Here is a 21,455-nt window from a genome sequence, read left to right as displayed (position 1 = left end):
GTATTGATAAGAGTGATCCTAAGCCTTTTGCTCTCAAATATCTAAGATGTTCTCTGTGATAGGAAAAAAAAATAATAATATGCTGCTAAAAAGCCAGACAGAAAGTGTAATTCTAAGAAAACTGCCTGTGAATTTTACCCTGTGAAAATGAGTGAGAAGGAAAAGTGCTGTGTCCTGCCCTGTCTACTTCTGGTTTGGATTTGGCAGTTTTTTAAGTGGGGAACAATCCAGAATTCCAGCTCTGTCAGGAAAAAGCAAACAAATGAAACAGATGAGAAATTATTTCTCTAAGACCTGAAGCCAAACTGGCTCCACTAGCTGCTGGAAGGGTAGCAGAAGCCAATTTCCTGGAGCATTTGCAAAATCATTTGTAAGGATAATATTTTCCAGACTTTTATAAGGAGCACTAAGGGTAGATTTTTGGTCTGCGGACTTCCCATAGTTAGGATGTATTCAACAGGCAGTTGCTGAGACCACCACCTCCCACCCTAACTCAAACCCCCCACACACTCAGACCTCAGTATCAGCCGGTTCCGCACCTGCAAATTCAACTAACAGCAGACTGAAAAGCCTGTGATGGTTGCATCTGTACGGAACATGTACAGACGGTTTTTGTCATTACTCTCTAACCAATACAACTACTTACATATCATTTACATTGTATTAGGTGTTATAAATAATCTGGAGGTGATTTAAAGTATACAGGAGGATGTATGTAGGTTATATGCAAATACTATGCCATTTTATACAAGGGACTTGAGCATCAGTGGATTTTGGTATCTGCAGAGGTTCTGGAACCAATACTCTGCGGATACCTGGGGATGGGCCTGATTTAGGCACTGAGATTGGGGATAACTTATGGTTTTTTGACCTTCAAATATATACCACAATCTAAGGAGCAACAGGTGAGTACACAGCCGATCAGAATCAAACTGAATGTGCTTTACGGGAGGTATGAACAAACTGCTTCAGGAAGACAGAGATAAAAGGGCAGCAGAACCTTCAAAGAGGAAATGCCCTCGTATTTCAGGATGCATGCAGAAGCAGAGTAGGGGAGAAGAGAGCACTCTAAATCAAGCGGGGAGGCATACAATAGGAAACGAATCTGAGGCCTGATCTACATGGGATTGGAATGTGTCAATTGGAAATGTTTCTAGCTGAAAGTAACAGAATCCTTGCCTAACTAGAGCCTGAAGTGATCGAGGTTTGTTTTCTCAAAACGGCTCAGAGGTATGTGGTTCCTGGCATTGATTCAGGGGCTCCAAAATGACATCTGGGAGGCAGGTTCTTTTCATGTTTCTGCTCTGACATCTTTAACATGGTGGTTTTTCATCTTTGTACTTTTCACCTCATATTTGCAAGATTGTTGCCACAGATCCAGATCCCATTAACTAGTGTTCTGAACAAGAAAAAAAGGAAGGGGCTGAAAAGAGCTTTCCTTTAATCAGGGAGGAAAAAATTTCTCAAGAGTTTCCCGGATTTTCCATTACATATTATTGGCTCAAACTGGGTCATGTGACCATCTTCAGAGGAAAGTTTGGAAAAGTATCTGGATAGAAACAGAGGAGTGACATGACAGGCCTAGAAAAATTAGATCCATCCCCTCGGACTGGGCATATTGCCGTGTTAATAAAATCAGTGCTCTATCAGCAAGGAAGAAGGATTAAACAGCAACTAGGTGAGTGATTAATAATGACTGCAATCTCAGTTTTGAACTTTAATCCGCTATATGGAGAGTTCTAATGAAAAAAACAATGCCCAGATGATTCAATTATATCTCTAGTTTTACAGATTTATTTATCCTGCCCTCTTAGATCTTAAGAGAACCTTACTGCTATTCCTGGGAATGACAGGCTTTCAAAAACTGCAGACTCAAGGGCCGGCCCCGTGGGCGAGTGGTTAAGTTCATGCGTTCCGCTTCAGCGGCCCAGGGTTTCACTGGTTTGGACGTGGCACCGCTCATCAGCCCATGTTTAGGCGGCATCCCATATGGCACAACCAGAGGCACTCACAATTAGAATATACAACTATGTAGCGGTGGGCTTTGGGGAGGAGAAGAAAAAAAAAGATTGGCAACAGATGTTAGTGCAGGTGCCAATCTTTAAAAAAGAAAACAAAAACTGCAGACTCAGATTTAGATACAACTGAATTTCTTCCTGTACTTTTGCAGATTTTACCTATATTACAAATTAAATTTCAAAAAGTGGAAGTTAAAAACTTTATTCATTTAAAAACTCTCAATAAACACATTTCCAACTTTATGAAAAAATAATTACTGTCTTTTCTTAAGTATCACAGCGCCGTTCAATCATTCATGCCACAAACACTGAATGCTTTGACAAAGGAAAGTACCTCGTTAGTCAATACCTAGTTTGACCACCGGCCTCCAGGTAGGTTTATATTTATAATAATCCTTGCAGACATAGCCCCTACTTTAATAATTCTGAGGAAAATTCCCTTTCCTCTCCCTTCATAGACTGTGTCTCTTCACTATGCCAAGTTTGGTAGCGTACACCTGACACATATGTCACTGGGACATGACACTAAACATTCCCCCTTTGGGTGACTCCCTCTGGCTCACTTCTGAGGGGACAGGGAGAAAGGGAAGCTGCTTCTTTTTCTTAGAGACTCAACAACATTCCTTCAGGCTCTCACCTGTCCAAGAGTCAGACTGAGGCTTATGCCTCACCTTCAAGTTTCCCTGAAACAAACAGGAAAATCAGCACTTCTTTTTTTTTCCCTGGAGAAGTCAAACTGAAGAAATAAATGGCAAAGATGTGGCAGGAAAGCACAGGCTTGGGAAGGTAAAGAAACAGGAGGGAAAGGGTAAGACCTGAAATTTAGATTTACTGTCCCTTCTCCCCCGTCCCTTTTGGCACCCCATTCCATAATGACCAACAACAGGATTACTTCACGCTTCAACCCTTTTCAGACCCTTGGCACCAATCCCTCTCTGTAGCCACAGGGGTCTCTTGTGTGACCAAAATAATCTGGAAAAAATTCATTTAATGGGTTGATTGATGACTGAGGACAGTTTAACAGACATTGAGGAAATAGGCCTCAAAAATTGCCTGGTCCAAATTAAGTGACAGAGGAAAGTAATATTCCTGGGTGAGCTCAGTTTGTGGAAGCCTGGACCTCCCCAGCCGTGGAGGGATGCTAAGGCTGGTATGTTGTGCGCCAAGACCAGGAGCATCCTATTATCTGCAGCCTGGGATTTTCTGACATTAGAATGTTATGCTTTGGGGAGTGGTAGCACCAAACTAAACAAAACACTGAACAGGCTAGCTGCAGCGGCTTGTGGGCTGGAGAAAAAGTACAAAGTACACCTGGCCTGATGCCTCTGCTGTGGACCAGATAGAAGGTGAGGTGTATGTGTGGGTATCTGTTATTACTGTGATTTTCAGGTCTGCAAGGACAAAGGATAAAACCCCATACATTATTTCACTTAGGACACGTTTGGAGGGGGGAGAAGTGGAAAGAAAATGGAGAAAGCAATAGGAAACGAAAATAAGTTCTTGCCCCGTCCCTGTAGCCACAGTAAGGCAGGTGATGTTATGGGGTTGCTGAGAAGAGGCTGACTGTCCTAGATTTAGAGGCCCCACATACAGGGGAACAGCTCTTTCCACATATGCGCAATTATCCTCCATACTTTCCTGCCTAAGAAAAGTAAAGCTATAAGAGAAGTCACTGTCCCTGGAAATGTTTACTCCATTTTCATGACCCCTCCAGAGCCCTCCACCTGACCAGCTGTCACCAAACAGAGTGGTGGAGCGCTCACATTCAAGGAGCACAGTTAGCAAAATGTAACACCAGCCAGCAGAAGAACGGCAAGAGGCTCAGGGATGAGGAGGGGTGGGGGGGGGCAACACGAGGTCAGGCATAAAGATTCCAAGGCCGGGAAGGGGAAGAAAGGGGAGAGCTGGGACAGGAAGTGGAAGAAGGAGAGAGAGAGAGAGACGCCACATCACATCAAAGAGGAAGAAAGTGCTCACCAGATAGTAAGTGTTTCCTCCAATTAAAAGTCACTCACATTTCTCCTAGTGCAGAACAGCAAACATTCTGATTCACCACAGTTGTAAGCTTAGGGCTTCGCACTGCCCTGCTGCCGTCCTAGGACACATGCTACATCGTGGCCTAGTCCTTGCCCACCTCTGCTTCCAGAAGTTGCATGCCAAAGTCAGTCTCATTTCTTCATAGTCACCCTTTCCATAACTACCAAGCTATTACAAAGTCACCTGAGGCTACAGCTTGAAACAGAAACACAGCCTCAACCCTGAGGTCCCCATATCCCAACTTGAGGGAAGTACCATAGAGCCTCAGGATCCAAGGCCACACCCCTGATCTCAGAGGGTCACCTCAGTCCCTGACACTCCTTTCCTAGCTAACTCCACAAGAAGGAATTGCAGAAACAGCCAACGCACCAACAGGAAAAGGCTATATAAAGGAAGGCACAGGGCTGAGGCAGCTGTAAGAACAGTACCCTGGGCGTCCACAACCAGGCTAACCTTAGCACTCATCAGTCTCAGGCCGGCCCTACAGAAAAAACTCATTTCTTATTCTTTTTCTTATATTTTTTTTCTTGGTCACTCATTTTCAGTTACCTAAATCCTCTACCTGAAAATGAACCCTGAGGAGAGAAGCAGGAACAGGTCAAGGTGTTAGGGGAGATAAGGTTTTTCAGATATCTTAGCAAGGTCACAATTCGGAAACGAACACTTTTGCCTTTGTGGAGCAAAAAATCACCCATGTAAGAATGATTTTATTGTTCTATCAAACTACCTTCTACTTATACAAATAAAAATAAATCACAGGGAGAACTCAAGAACTCTATGGCCTTGGTGGCTTACTTCTTTGCTTCAAAGGCAGCAAGAACACCAGGTCACTGCTCCCCTCTGGCCCTGCTGAGAGGCTTCCTGACCACCACCTGGAGGAGGATGTGACATAAACAAGTGCACAAAGCTCCTTGAGGGTAAAAATTGATTTTCATTAACCATGCATTGGCAGAGGACTTGGAAGCTCAGGGAGGTGATAAAATACTAGCAGAAACACTTTTTTCAGCATTAATAACTAAATCAAATGTTAGCCTAGACACAACCCACAAGGAGATGAATATTCCAGCTCAACAAGAAAATACTGTGTGACAACTAACCAATCTGGGTTTCACCACAAAAGATATGTCCGTTCTAGAAAAAATTAAATTGTAAAATCTGAGAGCAAAGAATAAAAAGGTAAGATTCTAAATTAAATAACTAAGCAACAAAAAGAAGGCAAAAAATAAACTTGGTATCAAAAAGTGACAACAATTTTTATAGATCAAGAAAAAAGTTACAGAATCAAAGAATTTATGAAAAAAAAAATAACTGAACCAAAGGTTTTATTTCAGAAATGAGTAATAAAATGGACTAAAATTATATGATGAAAAACTGGTAAGAATCTCATGGATTTGAGACAATTTGTCATCTTGCAACCTCAGCTGTTACTTGTTTGATACCGGCTCTAGGATTTTATTAATACAGGAAATAGTAATGAAACAACCATAATATTACTAACTACCCTAATGCACTGTTTTTCAGTCAACATAAAGATATAGAAAATACTAAGGGGCATATTAATGTTTAATGTAATCAGTTCTGGTGGAAACTTACCATACACAGGATTTCTTCAGCATACAAATGGACTAAAAAACATGTTTGGAATGGAGACATCTATTTGTCTTTATTTATGATGCCCAGCTGTTGACCAATCCCTGATTAGTTAGAGGTAGAAAAGTAATCACTTTGATTGTCTTCAGGAACACAGTTTCCCCATGTTTGCTTGAACAACTACACTTTGCAGTCTGTCCCAGTGAAATCAAATTGGACTTCTCTAGTCAGCACTGTAAATTAGGTAACCACTCACTGATGCTATACATTCATTATTGTATTCTGCTTCACGATGGTAATTTCATTTTACATTTTATATAAAATAAAAGATGCCTGTAGTTGATTTAAAAAGAGTAAATTATAGAAATGCACCTTTGACCAGTAAAATTTTACTGAACAATCTCATCACATTCAGTAGAATCTGTCTTTCAATATAATAGTCTTTTAACACCAATGAAAACAATAACTTATGAATTAAAATATTTTTCTCTTAATCTGCAGGAAAATTATTATACATATAGTTTCTGAATAGAGAAAATGAGGTGTAGGTAACGGTGCTTTCTTTACTGCTGTAACACTACATTTTTAAAAGCAAACACTGTGCCAATCATCATTTTGATTCCAGTGAATACAAACTTAAAACTTAATTTATTAATCAATTTTGAAGTCTGAAACCCAAAAGATTCTTTAACAGTACTGCCTAATAGACAAGACAATTCTAAAAAGTTAATCACAATGAAAAATTATGACCAAATTAAAGTGGTTTTCTCTGTTACCATGGTACCAGAGTCTATCTTCTTGTTGGGTTTCAATTTGCCATAACAACCAAGGATAGGATTACATGGAAACAGACGTATACAAGGCTTAATGAAATTGAACATGGAGGATTAAGCATTTTGAAAGTCTAGGTTATAATTCTTGTTGCAACACAAATTCTACTGCATAATTAATTTACAATAGCCTAAAACTTTTCAGCAACAAAATTATATTAAAAAAATATACCATCATCCCAACATGTTACATTAACTGTACACATCATAATCACTTAAGCCTTTTATTAACTTAGAAAAGTATAACTTTTCCCTGAAAAACTCTAAAGAGTGATCATATTTCTATCACAGCTCTCCTGAACTAACTTTCATAGTCAGCAGTGACTACATTTTGTCACCTCTTTAATCTAACAGAAGTAGAAATGGTGACAATGATTTTTTGGAAAGTGGCTAGAGAACCTGAATCCAACTAATGATGAAACGGACTTTTTAACACCCACTGGATTTTTATATTGTTTTAATTGTAAAACATCCATCGTACAGGTGAAACAGGTGACAGGGAATGAACTTGCAAACTTGCCAAAACTACTTTTGTTCCATAGGATTTGATCCCTTCTAAATCAATGCTGGCATACAAACTTAGCTAGGAAGAATTCAGTCCTTGTAAATGAAAAGAAACATCATAAACCTACCAGAGGTTTAAAAGTAACTTCATTTGTTTTTAAATATTCAAGTGTAATGCTTCTGTAAAAGATTAAAACATACATTTCAACGTCATCAGATATGCCAATTTCCATTCGCTCCTAATCTGCCATTAGTACATAGGTTCACCGGGCTGTCAAACAGCCCAGTGGATCATGGAGAGAGATGAAGGTAGTTGTGGAAGAAGAGCATGGACGCCACGGCATTTATCCAAACAGCATGAGACCCGTCTTTGCATCCCTGAAGTAAGAACGGCCACCTTTCTCCAATTAATTTGCTCTACTAAAGCAGCATCGTCTGTGAAGAGTTACTTCATATCCATAACATTTCACTACTATAGTTACCCATTCAAAAGTTAAAAATATGCAGACCAAATTCATGTACCCGTGATCCTTTGTATCCTAAAACATAGAAATATTCTTAGTTTTAACCAAGAATTATATTGGAATGAACTAAAAATGTCTATGAAAGTAATTTTAAGTATACACCTTTCTACATAGATTATTTAATATTGCTTGTGGACACAATTAATCAATAATCATAATCCCAACCACTACAGTGATCCAGAATCAGATTCTGGCTATGGAGGGAGCTTAATTATTAAGCAACACCTTCCTAAAAAGCTTCTGTATTTCTGACTGTAAGAAAAACAAAGGGAAAAAAAAGCAAATCTTTCATTGAAATAACACTGAGGTTCAAGCTCAGGCCCCCTTCTTTGTGTTCAACATAATTAACTCTTCAGGATAAAATAATGAAACATTAAGTCACATTAATAAATAACAGTCATCTTCAAGAAAACTCTATGGGAAACTCTGGTGCTACAGTCGTATATCTTGGATCCAACCTAGGGATGAAATCCTGAAAGTGTTTAGATGCACCAGTACCAAAAACATCAAGGACTTTTCGGTTCATGACAGCAAATCTGTAAAACAGAGGACACAGTGAACAAGTATTTAATGTAGTTTATACAATATGATGATTCACTCTATCTGACTTATCTTTCATGAGATGGGAAAACAGAAAAGGCTGACATGGCAAAAGACTCAATGACAGATTCAAAAGTCACTTTGATACTCTTCCTCAAGAGTCACTGTCTCATATTTTCTTTAAACAGATAATAATCTCCAGAACCGAAACCCCAGAGATTACCACCATTACTTCAAAGCCTTCTAGAATTCTTTCCACTCCATTGTGTCAAATAGAAAAATAGATCCATTACAATTTTTCTGATGAATGAAATCACAAAAAACTAAACAATGAATGAGCTAACATTTACCAATGAGGCAAAGGTACTAAATGTAACTTCTCTCATAATTGACGTCTTAATGTCTCACAATCAACAGAAAACACACCCAAACATGCAAATATTTAATGATTAAAAAGCAAATAGCATATATGTTTTCAGATTTCTAATAGACACAACAGAGTAAAAACACATCCTCATTTTATCTATCACCTAACCTGAGAGACCAAATTTTCAAAAGACACATATTTAGCTAATGTGCAGGATGGACTTTCTGTGACTCTGTGCCTGATCAAAAGCATTTCCTCTCTGGAGAAGACAGCAGAGTGAAATTATTCTGAGTCATTGGCCAATATCATTATTCCAGGAGCCAATAAATGTGATTTTAAGTTCCTTTCCAAAATAAGTTCCTTTCCAAAATAATCAACTGGTTATATCATTAATGTGCAGAAACTAAATGACAAAGAAATAAATGTTTGAATTATTATAATATAAAGGATATACACTGTCATGGCTAAAAGAAAGAATTCTGAAGCCAGACTGCCTGGCTCATATTGCATCTCCATCATTTACTAGCTATGTGACTCTGGCAAGCTATCTAATCTTTCTGTGCATCTCAGTTTTCCCATAGGTAAAACCGAGGTATTAACAGTACCTATTTTATAGAGCTATTTTAAGGATTAAACACATATGTATGTATACGTGTGTTTGCGTGTATGTGTGTATCTTAAAACCACAACTGGGACATTGTAAGCACTATACAACTGTTTGCTATTATTACTATTAATGACAGTATGTTAATAGCAGTTGCAACAACTGAGTGCCTACTAAATGCTGTGTTGGGGGCCAGCTGGTGCCGCAGCGGTTAAGTTTGCATGTTCTGCTTATCGGCGACCCAGGGTTCACCGGTTCTGATCCCAGGTGTGGACATGGCACTGCTTGGCAAAAAGCCATGCTGTGGCAGGTGTCCCACATATAGAGTGGAGGAAGATGGGCATGGATGTTAGCTCAGGGCTGGTCTTCCTCAGCAAAAAGAGGAGGATTGGCAGTAGTTAGCTCAGGGCTAATCTTCCTCAAAAAAAAAAAATCCAAAAGTGTTTAAAAAATAAATAAATAAATAAATGCTGTGTTACCACAAATATCTCAACTTTCTCACAACCATACAAACTACACATTATTGTTTCATTGTAGAGAGAAAAGAAACTAAGGCTCATGAGCATGAACAACTTTCCCACAATAACACAGCTAAAGGGACGACAGCTGGAGTCAAAGCTAGGCCTGCCTACTCCAGAGCCCATGGTCTTTCTATTGGGTCAAGCTGCTCCCAAAGAATTAAATTAAGATCAGGAAATGGTGACAACAATAAAGAACATGAAAGTCAAGGCAGAGGAGTGTATGCTTACAATATCAGGTGACAGAATATGATTATTTTTCCAAAATGGAAATCAGGCAATTATTTAGGCATCGTCTCTAATGAATCTGTTTTACATTTTTAATTAAAAAGAAGAGATCAAAGATTTAAAAAGCAGACTTAAATATGTTACGTAGCCACTAATCAGCAGTTAGTAAATCAACACGATATTAATCTAGAACGCTTAAAATATCTAAAATATTATAGGGAAAAGATTGTCAATATAATGTTCACTAAAAGAAGGCCCCACGTTACTCTCAAGTTGGTCAAAAATGATTTCTACCTAGATACCTACTTTACCACTGAAAGAATATTCCCTCAAAGAGATAAAAAGATTGAAAATCGTCTTTATAGAAATCGCTTGTTTTCTATGATCAGCTAATGCATCTCAGCCACTTACTTGCCCTTGGTGAGCCTTAAAAGGAACTTCCAGTAAGATGGTCGCAAGGTCTGAACTTCCATGACAGCCTAAGATGAGAGTATTCAATTTGAGATTTCTTTCACTAAATGGCAGATATTACCAGCAGTCTAAGGCAGTAGAGTAGTTTTATCTCTTTTTTATTGCTCATTATATTTTAATAAGGACAGCGATGACAATAATAAGGAAACATGTATTTATGTTTAAGTTGATAACTGTCAAGAATATCTGTAAATATGCCTTCAATAGGAATACTGCTTATGAAATCATAATTGAGTTAACAGTCATTATTATTAGGAAGCATTTACTGACTATCCATCAGATAGCTGGTACTACACTAATTATAATAAGTTTATCAACCAGCATTACTATAAGAAAGAGCAAATAAAAGCTGTCCCAAAAACTTGCAACAATTCTAAAACCATTAACATCAATAATGACAAATACAGAATTTAAAGAGATTGAGCTGTGCTTCTATTAAACTGGATTCCCCCCCACCCTCACTGCCTGAATAATACTGAGGAAATGCAATTATTCTTGTTTATGCCTTTGGTATCTTTTCTCTAGAAGGATAATGAAATTGGAGCATTCTAGCCGAGGTACTAGAGTAATAATTTACCTATAAAAATTGCACTCTGTTGAAACCAAAAAATTGGTATGTTCATAAAATATGACCTGACATGTTTAGTGATTTGAAACTTGCAAGCTATCCAAGTTTAAAAAAAAAAAAAAAAAAAAAAGCATACAATGTAATAAATAGAAATGTCCCAGGCCTTTATATTTCCCTCACTGGTTTAATGTACATTAGAAACTGAAATAATTCTACTTCACATTTCAAAAAGCTATACTTACTGCCTGGAAGCAAATTGCTGTAGAGATGGAATAGATGATAGTATCCGCATGGGGAAAATAGGGAACCTTTCCTGCTTCAATGCCTTTGAAATACATTGTCTGCAAAACAAGCATAACGCAAGACTTATAAAGTAACAACTTTAAATAGCATTGACAATATAGTAGAGTAGTATGCTCCCTATCTACAACTATTTTTTCTACCTTTCAAAATCCTAACAGTCCTTTCAGAGCTCAAATCACAGGCTACATCTTCCACAACAGCGTTAAGTGTCACTCATTTCCTTTCCCTCATTCCCTCACCCAAACCCCAGACGCCAGTAATAATACTCTTCTGTGAGATTCAGTAACATTTTATTTCTACCTCATTTATGTCATCTAGTCTTCATTACTTTTCGTACAATACCCAGGGTCTCCCTTTCCTGTTAGATCTGTTCACTCTTTCATTAAACACTAACAGTGCTAACTATATGCTAGGGACCACACTAGGAGCCAGGGACTTAAAAGGGAATAAAACAACAGTGCGCAACAGAAATAACTGATGCATTCTAATGAAGCTGTAAGATATCTAGATATAGATACAGCCTCACTAGATGTATATACACACACACGTTTATCATATGTGTATATATGTTTATTTATAAATTTATAATATATATATATATATTTTGGCTCCCCAGAAAAGGGAGCAATGACTCTGTCCAGGACAAAGGACCAAGGAGAATTTCAGAAATGACTACATTTGGGGGCCGGCCTGGTGGTGTAGTGGTTAAGTTTGCACACCCTGCTTTGGAGGCCCAGGGTTCACAGGTTCAGATCCCGGGCATGGACCTACACACCACTTATCAAGCCATGTTGTGGCATGCATCTCATATATAAAATAGAGGAAGATTGGTATGGATGTTGGGTCAGGGTCAATCTTTCTCAGGAAAAAGAAAAGAAAAAAGGAAATGACTACATTTGAGTAGCACCTCTCAAACTATCTGCGGTGAAGAACCACTTTTTTTCTTTTTCTTTTCCAATTTTCATGGTTTGATACTTTTATAATAAAAATAAATTACTAGAAAAATAAATTTTAAAAACACAAAATTGAATGAAATTTTCACTATTATATTCAAAAGATAAATTACTCTGTGAAGTTGCTATAAAAGTTTTGAAGTGCTTCCTCTCAGTTTCTATATTTATCTTCTTGTGAACTGGTAACAAATACATGGACTAGCCCAAGTCTGCTGACCACGGTTTTAATAATGCTGCCTTATAAGAGGCCTAGGATCAACAAATAGATAGGAGAAAAAATGCAGGGGTAACAAGCAGGGTGAAAGTACATGATACATATGGGGAACTGCCAGTAAATTTATGCGGATAGAACAAGAGATAATTCAGAGAAATGGGTTTTCTGGAACATGGGAAACCTAAAGTAAAACTAGTAAGAAAAGTGGAAAGAAGACAAAGAGAAAATGGTGTTACAATAAGGTGGATGGAGGTTCAAGAAGAATATGGGTGGTCCATGAAATAAAGAACATAAATAATTTTCTCCAAGAAAAAATTTGTCTATACAGCTTATTTTTATTTAACATTTATTACCTATTAATATAGCATTTTAATATAAAATTAACATCAATCTGTCAGATATGTACAAGGAGTTACAATCTACTTGGGAAACAAGATAAACATGGGCGATTATTTTGAAAATAATATGACAGTATATTACAAGGTATATATTCTAGTGTATTCATGTTAACAAAAACGAAATTCAGATGCAGTAGAATGGCATCATAGAAATGTTATGTGAAACAGCTATCTCTTGATATATGGATTGTGTTCCTAATTATTTCTTATAATAAAATATATCTATAGAACCAGATTCTAAGTGAATGAAGGGTGGGAATCATATCCTATACTTCTACATGCTTACTAGCATCTAGCACAGTAATGGGAATAATTATAATAGATAATAAATATATCTTGGAAATAATTTTTTCCAACAAAAAAGTTGTCTATACAGCTGATTTTTATTTAATATTCAGCATATATACACCATTTTAATATAAAATGAACTTAAATCATAGGAAAATGATTGCCTGTTACACCATAATCACTAATTCCACAAAGGACATGGTAAGCTTAAATTTCTAATTTCCTATATCTAAACACATTCTCATCAGCATACTTTATATACCAGTTTCTTTTGCCAAGATCAGACATGGCCCACTGAGACAAGAAACAGAGTGACACCATCGCTTGGCTTAAAAAACTCCAGCCATTTAGGAAAGCACTGTAAAACAGACATTTTACAAACTAGACTTCAATATTGGATTCCCCCCGTGTCAAAGAATATATTTTTGCTAGCTGGGGGTTATTTTCTTTCTCTCACTCCCATTTTCCTCTCCATTAGCAAGTCTTGTCAACACTACCTCCCACGCATAGACCAAATCTGTGTACTTCTCTCCACGTCTATTGTGACTATCCTGGCACAAGCCACCATCTCCTGCCTAAGACTAACTGTTCTCACAGCTTCCAGCCTTGCCTCTAATCTATTCTCTATATAATAGCCAGAATGTTCTTCTTAAAATGTGAATTAAATCACGTCATTTCCATGCTTAAAACTCTCCAACAGCTTCCAATTGGCGCTGAGAAAAAAATCAAACTCTCTTTCTCTGTCACATGCTCACACACACACACACATTTGGAGAAGGCAAATCTGTAATTGTCTTAATGTCATTAGGGACACAGATTTTCAGTGAGATAAAACTTTTTAAAGATCAAACAAGTTAAATAAAATCTATAATCTTAACTTTGAGTTAGAAATATCAATATGTTCCTAACAATTTTCTCTTTCTCTAAAAAGAAAGGGGTAAAAAAGGATTCTTTACATCTGTTCACTGGAAAGGCCAGGAAATAATGGCTAACTTGGGAACAAAAAAACTTTTAGACCCCAAACTGAAGTCTCTAACTACCATTTCCCACCAAAAGAAAGTAGGGGGCCATTGGAGAAAAGACTAATTCTATGTCTAGGGTAGGAAATGTCCCAGATGAGCCTGGAATATCTTGCTCTATCACAGAGCAAGAAAGCCACCAAAAATACTGACATTATGTCAGAAAGAAACAGATGTCAACTTGAAGAGGCTCTCATGGCCAGAGAGGGGGCAATTTGAGCATAATGACTGCAATGGATTGAAACAAATCAAGTACGTTAAAAGCTATGTCTTCAGAAGGACACTTGAAAAGAAAGACTTCTAGGTCAACTTCGCAGGATGCTAGGGACTAACGCATGCTGAACACTGGTAAATAAAGGGAAGTAATAAAGCATTTTATTATGACATTGTGAACAAACTATTTCAGAGTAACCAAACAGCTGAAAAGGAAAAGCTTTTTTTAGAAGAATTCTCACTAACAAATGCAGAAGAAACAACAATATTAGATTATGACCATTTCATAAACTTTAATCATATAATAAATGCTGGTAATGATCATTAATGGCTAATAAAACAATTAGGTAAAAGACTAACAGGGAACCTTATGTTGGCTCTGTCAACACTGAGCCCACTGATCAATTTTAGCTTCACAAAAAGAGAGACAACCAGATATTTTTGTCCTTCCTGAATGTGATGGGATAGGAATTCACACAGGAAGTAAATGTAAAGTATTTCCACCACCTCCTTAAAGAAAAATTTGAACCTGAATTTGCTTAAGTCTCCAGATCTAATTAACAGTTTACAGGAAATACATAAGTTAAAGAAACATGTTAACACCACCAGTGAGGATGCAATCGGCAAAATCCAGCACGTGGGAGGTTCCACAGAACTAATGACCTAGACCTTCAACAAACGAATGGTAAGGAAAGAAAGAAGTGGGGGTGGGGTGGGTGGCAACTGTTATAAAATAAAAAAGACTTTGGATCCCAATTAAAACACACAGACTGCAAAAAGACATTTGTGAGACCATTAGTGAAAACATGATAATATTAAATAATTACTAGGGTTTTTTTAATGTATGATAATGGTATTTTGATTATACTTTGGTGGTATTGTTGATTTATTTTTTTTTAAGATTTTATTTTTTTCCTTTTTCTCCCCAAAGCCCCCGGGTACATAGTTGTATATTCTTCGTTGTGGGTCCTTCTAGTTGTGGCATGTGGAACACTGCCTCAGCGTGGTTTGATGAGCAGTGCCATGTCCATGCCCAGGATTGGAACCAACGAAATCCTGGGTCGCCTGCAGCGGAGTGCGTGAACTTAACCACTCGGCCATGGGGCCAGCCCCTTGTTTGTTTATTTTTAAGGAGTCTTTATCCTTTAGCCTTAGTCTTTAAGGAGTCTTTATCCTGAGTCATTTATGGATGAAGTGATATGATGTCTGGGATCTGCTTTAAAATTATTCAGTACTTTGGGGTTGGGAGAGTATAGATGAAACGTGATTAGCCAAATGCTGTTGACTGTTGAAGCTGTATCATGGGTGCATGAGAGTTAATTACATTACTCTTTCTATACTTGTGTCTATTTGAAAATAACACACATAAAGAAAGAAGAGGAAATAGGGGAACTGACTTTGTAAATACTTTTATAGGATTAGAATTTGCTTTTGTAATTAGGATATATATTTGCTGCTAAAGCAGCTGGAAAGCTCTATATCATTTAGAACTGTACATACAGAAAGATGTTTGCTTACCTCCACCAATTTGGAAGCTAAATACATGGAAATTGTTGTGCTTTTATAAAACATCATTGATACTCCTGCCAAAAATCCTGAAACAACAAATAAGGCAAAACTGATCAGATCTAGAAGTATTATTTTGTTATGAAGTCATTCGAAAATGCTAATTCTCTTAAAAAGAATTGCTTTGTAGCACTGCCTTTTGTTACAACAAAATCAAGGACAGTAACATACTTGACGTTAGATGGGGTGAGCTCTTATTACCACATATTTTCAACTTAAAAAATTGACCTTCAGAGTTAGGAACACATAGTTCTGATATACACATTATAAGAAATTTTACATTCTAAATTTAACTTTAAAAAATATTAGTGGTCTTGCCAAATGTAATGATTTGCAAAAATAATTTTTTAAAGGCTATTGGTATCATTTCTGATTTTAAGTTGAAATATTTATTCATCTATTCTCCTAACAGCTCAAATTGCTGTTAGCACTAGCATCACAATTCTCTCTGTGGTACTGCCTTCATTCTATAAATGGAAAACCAAGCCTGGAATACTAATAGTAGGAACATTACTAATAAATATCTGAGAATTGTCTATTTAACTTAAGTAATACATATATTGCACTTATAGAAAATGTTCTTTAGTTTTTATTTTTACAAAATTATTTAAGTTTCTAAAAACTAAAAACTATATTAAAATATATGTCACTTACCAGTGTTAAAAACAGAATATTTTAAGAAATCTAATTGCACTTCCATAGTCACTTATACAATCTTTTAAGTCTCTATGTTCGTTTGTGACACATTCCCTAGGATTTCTGGCCTATGGCAGGGCAGATACCCAAGTTATTATATCACCAACTCAAAACACCAGATGGCAAGAGTGCCTTGATATATGAAAGTTCAAAAATACAAAATGTTTGGACTAGTGCTTTGATAGGATTCTGTTACAGAGACAGGAAGATACACAGAAATCAGACGAATTTGGAAACTATTTCTGATTCATTCCTACCACTGATTGATGCAATAATAATAATTCTTTTTTTTTTATCATTGCTTTACCAGCTATAATAGCATGCAGTTCATCATCCAGGTTTCTGACCCAGCGCAGGAAGCAACTAGTTCCCTGTATCAAGAAGAAAATACAAGGACTTCAGTTGTTTCATTTCTAGAAAAAAATGCAAGTAACATCTGTAGTGACTGAGTCACTAGCTGACCTTGGAAGCAAATCAGTGATCTTATCTAAGTCAAACTGGACACACGATTAGGGAACTTATGAGCAATAACCTGTCATAAAGTTATTGTTTGGATAGACTCTATTAAGAAATTACGCATAATATTTTTATTGTAATGATTTTTAAAAATGAATACATAAATTCTACTTTTGCCTAGATGTGGAATGCTGGGAAAAGTATCACTCCCACTCTAACAAAGAGAGAAAGCTAGAAAACCTACAAATCTGTCAAGCCAGCATTCTATATCCCCCGAAAATATTTTTGAATATGAAGGTGAAACAAAGACTTTCTCAGATAAAAGCTGAGAAAATTCATCACCTGAAGACTTGCATTACCAGAAATGTTAAAGACAGCTCTGCAGCAGAGGGAATATGACACCAGATAAAAATCTGGATCTATAAAAAGAAACGAACAGCTCTGGAAATAGGAACATAAAGATAAATTTAGAAGACACTTTTTTTTTTTATCTTTAATTGCTGTAAAAATGAATTAACTTTCTAAAGCAGTGGTCAGAAAACTATGACCCACTAGCCAAATCTGACCTGCCACCTGTTTTTATACGGCTCACAAGCTACGAATGTTTTTTATACTTCTAAATGCATTAAAATAAATAAAAGAATAATATTTTATGACATGAAAATTATATGAAATTCTAACTACAACGTGACAAAGTTTTATTGGACCACAGCCATGCTCGTTCATTTATTGTATTGTCTATGGCTGATTTCACACTACAACAGCACAACTGAGTAGTTGTGACAGAGACCATATGGTCCACAAAGCTTCAAATATTTACTATCTGGCCCTTTATAGAAAAAGTTTTCTGACTCCTGGTCCAAAACAGAAATAATAACAATATACTGTGGAATTTGTAAGATATAAAAAGATAAATGCATAGCACAAAGGACAGGAAGGAGGAATTAGAAGTATAGTGCTATAAGACTCTTACATTATAAATGAAGTGGTATAATACAGTTTGAAAACACTAGTAGATTAAAAATGTTTATTATAAATGTTAAAGCAATCTCTAAATTTAAAAAAGGGGTATAAATAATAAGCCACAGTGAAGACAGACTACAAAAACATATAAAAAATTAATAAAAATAAAAAATAAATCAGGACTATATAAAAAAATACCCAAAAAAAAAAAAAATCCAGAAGGAGGCAGAAAAAGAAAAAAAGAAAGAGGAACAAAGAGAAACATGGAACAAATAGAAAACAACTAGCAAGAAGGGAGCTTTAAACTCAATCATACCAATGACCACATTAAACATAAATAGTCTCAACGTACCAATTAAAAGACAGATTACCAAATTGGATAAAAAAAGCTAGAACCAACTATATGTGGTCTAAAAGAAACCAACCTTTAAACTGAAGACTCAGAAATATTAAAGTAAAAGGCTGGAAAGAATCTACCATCAAATATAATCAAAAGAAAGTTGGAGTAGCTAAGTTAACATCAGACATAGTAGACTTCAGAACAGGGAATATTACTAGGAACAAAGAGGAAAATAACAAAATGAAAAAACATCAGTTCACCAACAAGACATAGAAAAAATAAGGTTTGTTTGCCTGTCCTTCTCTTAATTACCTTCTTATGAAGATACTAACTGCACTGATAATTTTTTTTAAATCATGTATGGCTTTGGAACACACTGTATGAATATTTTCTATAAGAGATCCTCTGACCTGGTTGTATTTTTCTTAGTTGAATACTATTAGTTTGTATTACCTAAGCAAATAAATAACAATAGAAATGAAAACAAACAAAAACATGCTTTGTGATATGCTGGAAGGTGGACAAGAACCAACCCGCACTAAAATGTTGGAGATAATTCACATGTAAACATTTAAGAGTTTATGTTAAGAATAAATACAAACACTATGACATGGGAAATGAAAAAGAGTATGAATATAAATATATAATTACCAACATTCTATCCTAACTCTTGTATATTCAAAGATATTAGTAATGCTTGTTAGTCAAACTCTATTGAAAATGTTTTCAATATTAGTAATATTTCATAACAAGTGATTAACTGTAGTTTATCTAGTCATTCCTCTCCTCCTTTCCATTTCAAAGTATTTTCTCCAGACCTTTTATAAGTAAACTTTTGCATAAAATGATACATCACGATCTTACCCAAAATAATTCCAGAATTCAATTTCCCCAGCGTTAATTTTCTCTAAGTTTAACAGCAACGTGTATGTGTGTGTACACACACACAGGTCAAGTTTAGTTAACACATTTTACCATCTAGAATTTAGATTTAGAATCTAAATTTTAAATGTTTAATAAAATACGTCAGTAATATGATTTACTGTATTAGTGATTCCCATTAAACAAAAGGCCACCACTCAAATTTGCAGAGTACTGTGTCATGAATGGTCCCTACATATGTGCTTAGGTGTGTAGGTACTTTATAGACACGTGCGGAAAGGGGTGGAGGAATATTAACTCTGGTTATTTGAGAGAGTATAGTAGGAATAGTGAGTGAGTGGAAGAGGGAAAATAAGTCATAGCTTATATAAGTTACAACCAGAAAATCCTTCCTGATTCCTTTAAGTGTTGATATCAGCTAGAAAGGCCTGAAGTATGTTTAAATTAATAACCCGTAAAATATGATTAAGAAAAACAAATAGACCAGGCATACTGATAACAATTTTGATGTTAGAAGTATCAGAAAGTTCATATTTTCTCAGTGCCTACATTATTGAAAAAAGAAAATGAGTCTTCGAAAATCTTTAATATTATGTATAAATGCAAATACTTTCAAGCATATTAAATAACATCATAAAAGAAGAAATTTCTCCAACTTCAATTCCCAATATAGTGTGTATACTTGGTGACGTTAAGATATTTATGAATACAAAAGAAAGAAGCATTAAAAAATATGATAGTTAACGGCCATCTCTCATTCTAACAATAGCCATGTTTTTTATTTCCCATTTTTCTTTCCTCTTCTGAAAGCCTTACCTTGTATATACTAACAAAAGAGCCCAGAAAAGCTCCAAGCTGAAAGTTTTCTTTATTGTAGAAGAGAGAAAGTAGCCGGGACGGCTGTGTAAACAGATGCCTAAATGCAGAGGGAATTCGGAGGCAGCACTGGATCAAGTATCCCACGCTGAACATTCTGATGAAACCCTAGAGAAAAGTGGGAGGAAATTCTGATTTATAACCAAATTTTGAAGTCTGATAGATATAAATTTTACTGTTTCAGAATCAAAACAGGACTCAAAAAAAATTAATCCAAGTTTACATTACAGCCATTTTCAAAATTGTCTTAAAACTTTAAATAATTTTAAAACAATTACCTTAAAAATAGGGGGAGATCTTGCAGTGAATATACTTTCTTTGATTTTATAAAGACAAAAAGTTTCATGAGCACTGGCCAAGCTTGTCTATGTACCAAACTTCCATTTCTTGACATTGTGTCGACAATAATCAAAACTTATAATACCTAAACCACAAGTGAATTTTAGAAACAAAAACAATGAAATTCTAAAAAATAGTTAAATGCTTTTGGAAATTTTAACAGAAAACTCCTCTTAATCACTAGTATAAGTAGGAATTCTTTTGACAGAAAAATAATTTTATTATTTGTTTAGGCCTTTGGTATCAACTTTTTAAACGCTCAGGTTACAAGAATTTCCCATGAAAAGAAATAATTATATCTAGGTTTTTATTTCTGTGCTCAACTGCGTCAGGCTAAAATGTCTCTGGGGATTGGTAGCTTTAAGGTGTACTAATCAACATCTCAGTATTTGGGAAAATGAAGTTTAGATATCCTTTAATACTGAGAGACTGAAAAACGCCAATTAGCACAAAACAAAACGTTATCAAAAAGAATAGTATTTTATACATGATTCAACCAATACATTGTAACACTGGCTCCCCATCCTCCTCCTCTCTCATCCCCACTGGAATGGGAAAATGTCTACATTCTTAGCAGTGTTTGCCTGCTAAGTTCCAAAGGTCAAGTTTGTATACTCCAGATAGCAGCCTTCTTTTTTAGAAAAGAATTTCTATGAAGAAATACTCTTCAATTTACCTGAAACTACCTAATACTTGGTTAAATTTAAACTGCCCAAACAATTAGTATGAATTACCATGCATTTACTGAACTGAAACTGCGTAGTATTTGTTTAATGCATGAAATGTTCATGTTTTATCTTGCCAATGAAACCTTATAACGTTAATCTAAGGACTCAAGGATCACACTCATGTTCAATCTCTTCATGCTATTTTCAAGAGATCCATTCATCCTTCCATCCATTCTCCCTTTCACATATTCAGGAACCATGCACTGAATGCCTCTTAGGTGTCAACCATTACAGTAGGTGCTAGGAATAGAGTGGTGGAGAGGACACAAAGTTCTTGCCTACATGGAGTTTCCACGCTCATCAGAGAAGACAAAATAAATATGTAAACAAATAAACATAAAATAATAACAGATTACAGTAAGTGTTGTGAAGGAAATAACCAGGGCACTAGGAGACAAATGAACAGGGCAACCCATATTAGA

General features: G+C 35.9%; 1 protein-coding gene across 2 annotated transcripts in view; it reads right to left on the bottom strand.

Moving 5' to 3' along the window:
• Positions 1-6,915: 6,915 nt before the first annotated feature.
• The window catches only part of TMEM135 (transmembrane protein 135), a 231,776-nt gene continuing 217,236 nt past the window's right edge, over positions 6,916-21,455 (bottom strand). For both annotated transcript variants that reach the window (XM_046685943.1, XM_046685944.1), the window contains 6 exons: positions 19,907-20,074; positions 16,757-16,820; positions 15,706-15,782; positions 11,042-11,140; positions 10,172-10,239; positions 6,916-8,039 (listed from right to left, as the gene is read on the bottom strand). In XM_046685943.1, coding sequence (XP_046541899.1) covers positions 7,907-8,039; positions 10,172-10,239; positions 11,042-11,140; positions 15,706-15,782; positions 16,757-16,820; positions 19,907-20,074 — 609 coding nt within the window. In that variant the 3' untranslated portion in view covers positions 6,916-7,906. The remainder of the gene's footprint in view (positions 8,040-10,171; positions 10,240-11,041; positions 11,141-15,705; positions 15,783-16,756; positions 16,821-19,906; positions 20,075-21,455) is intronic.

Source organism: Equus quagga, chromosome 14, assembly GCF_021613505.1.
Source record: "Equus quagga isolate Etosha38 chromosome 14, UCLA_HA_Equagga_1.0, whole genome shotgun sequence".
Taxonomy (NCBI): domain Eukaryota; kingdom Metazoa; phylum Chordata; class Mammalia; order Perissodactyla; family Equidae; genus Equus; species Equus quagga.
Note: the sequence above shows the minus strand (reverse complement) of the source record. Positions and strands in the feature narration are given on the sequence as shown.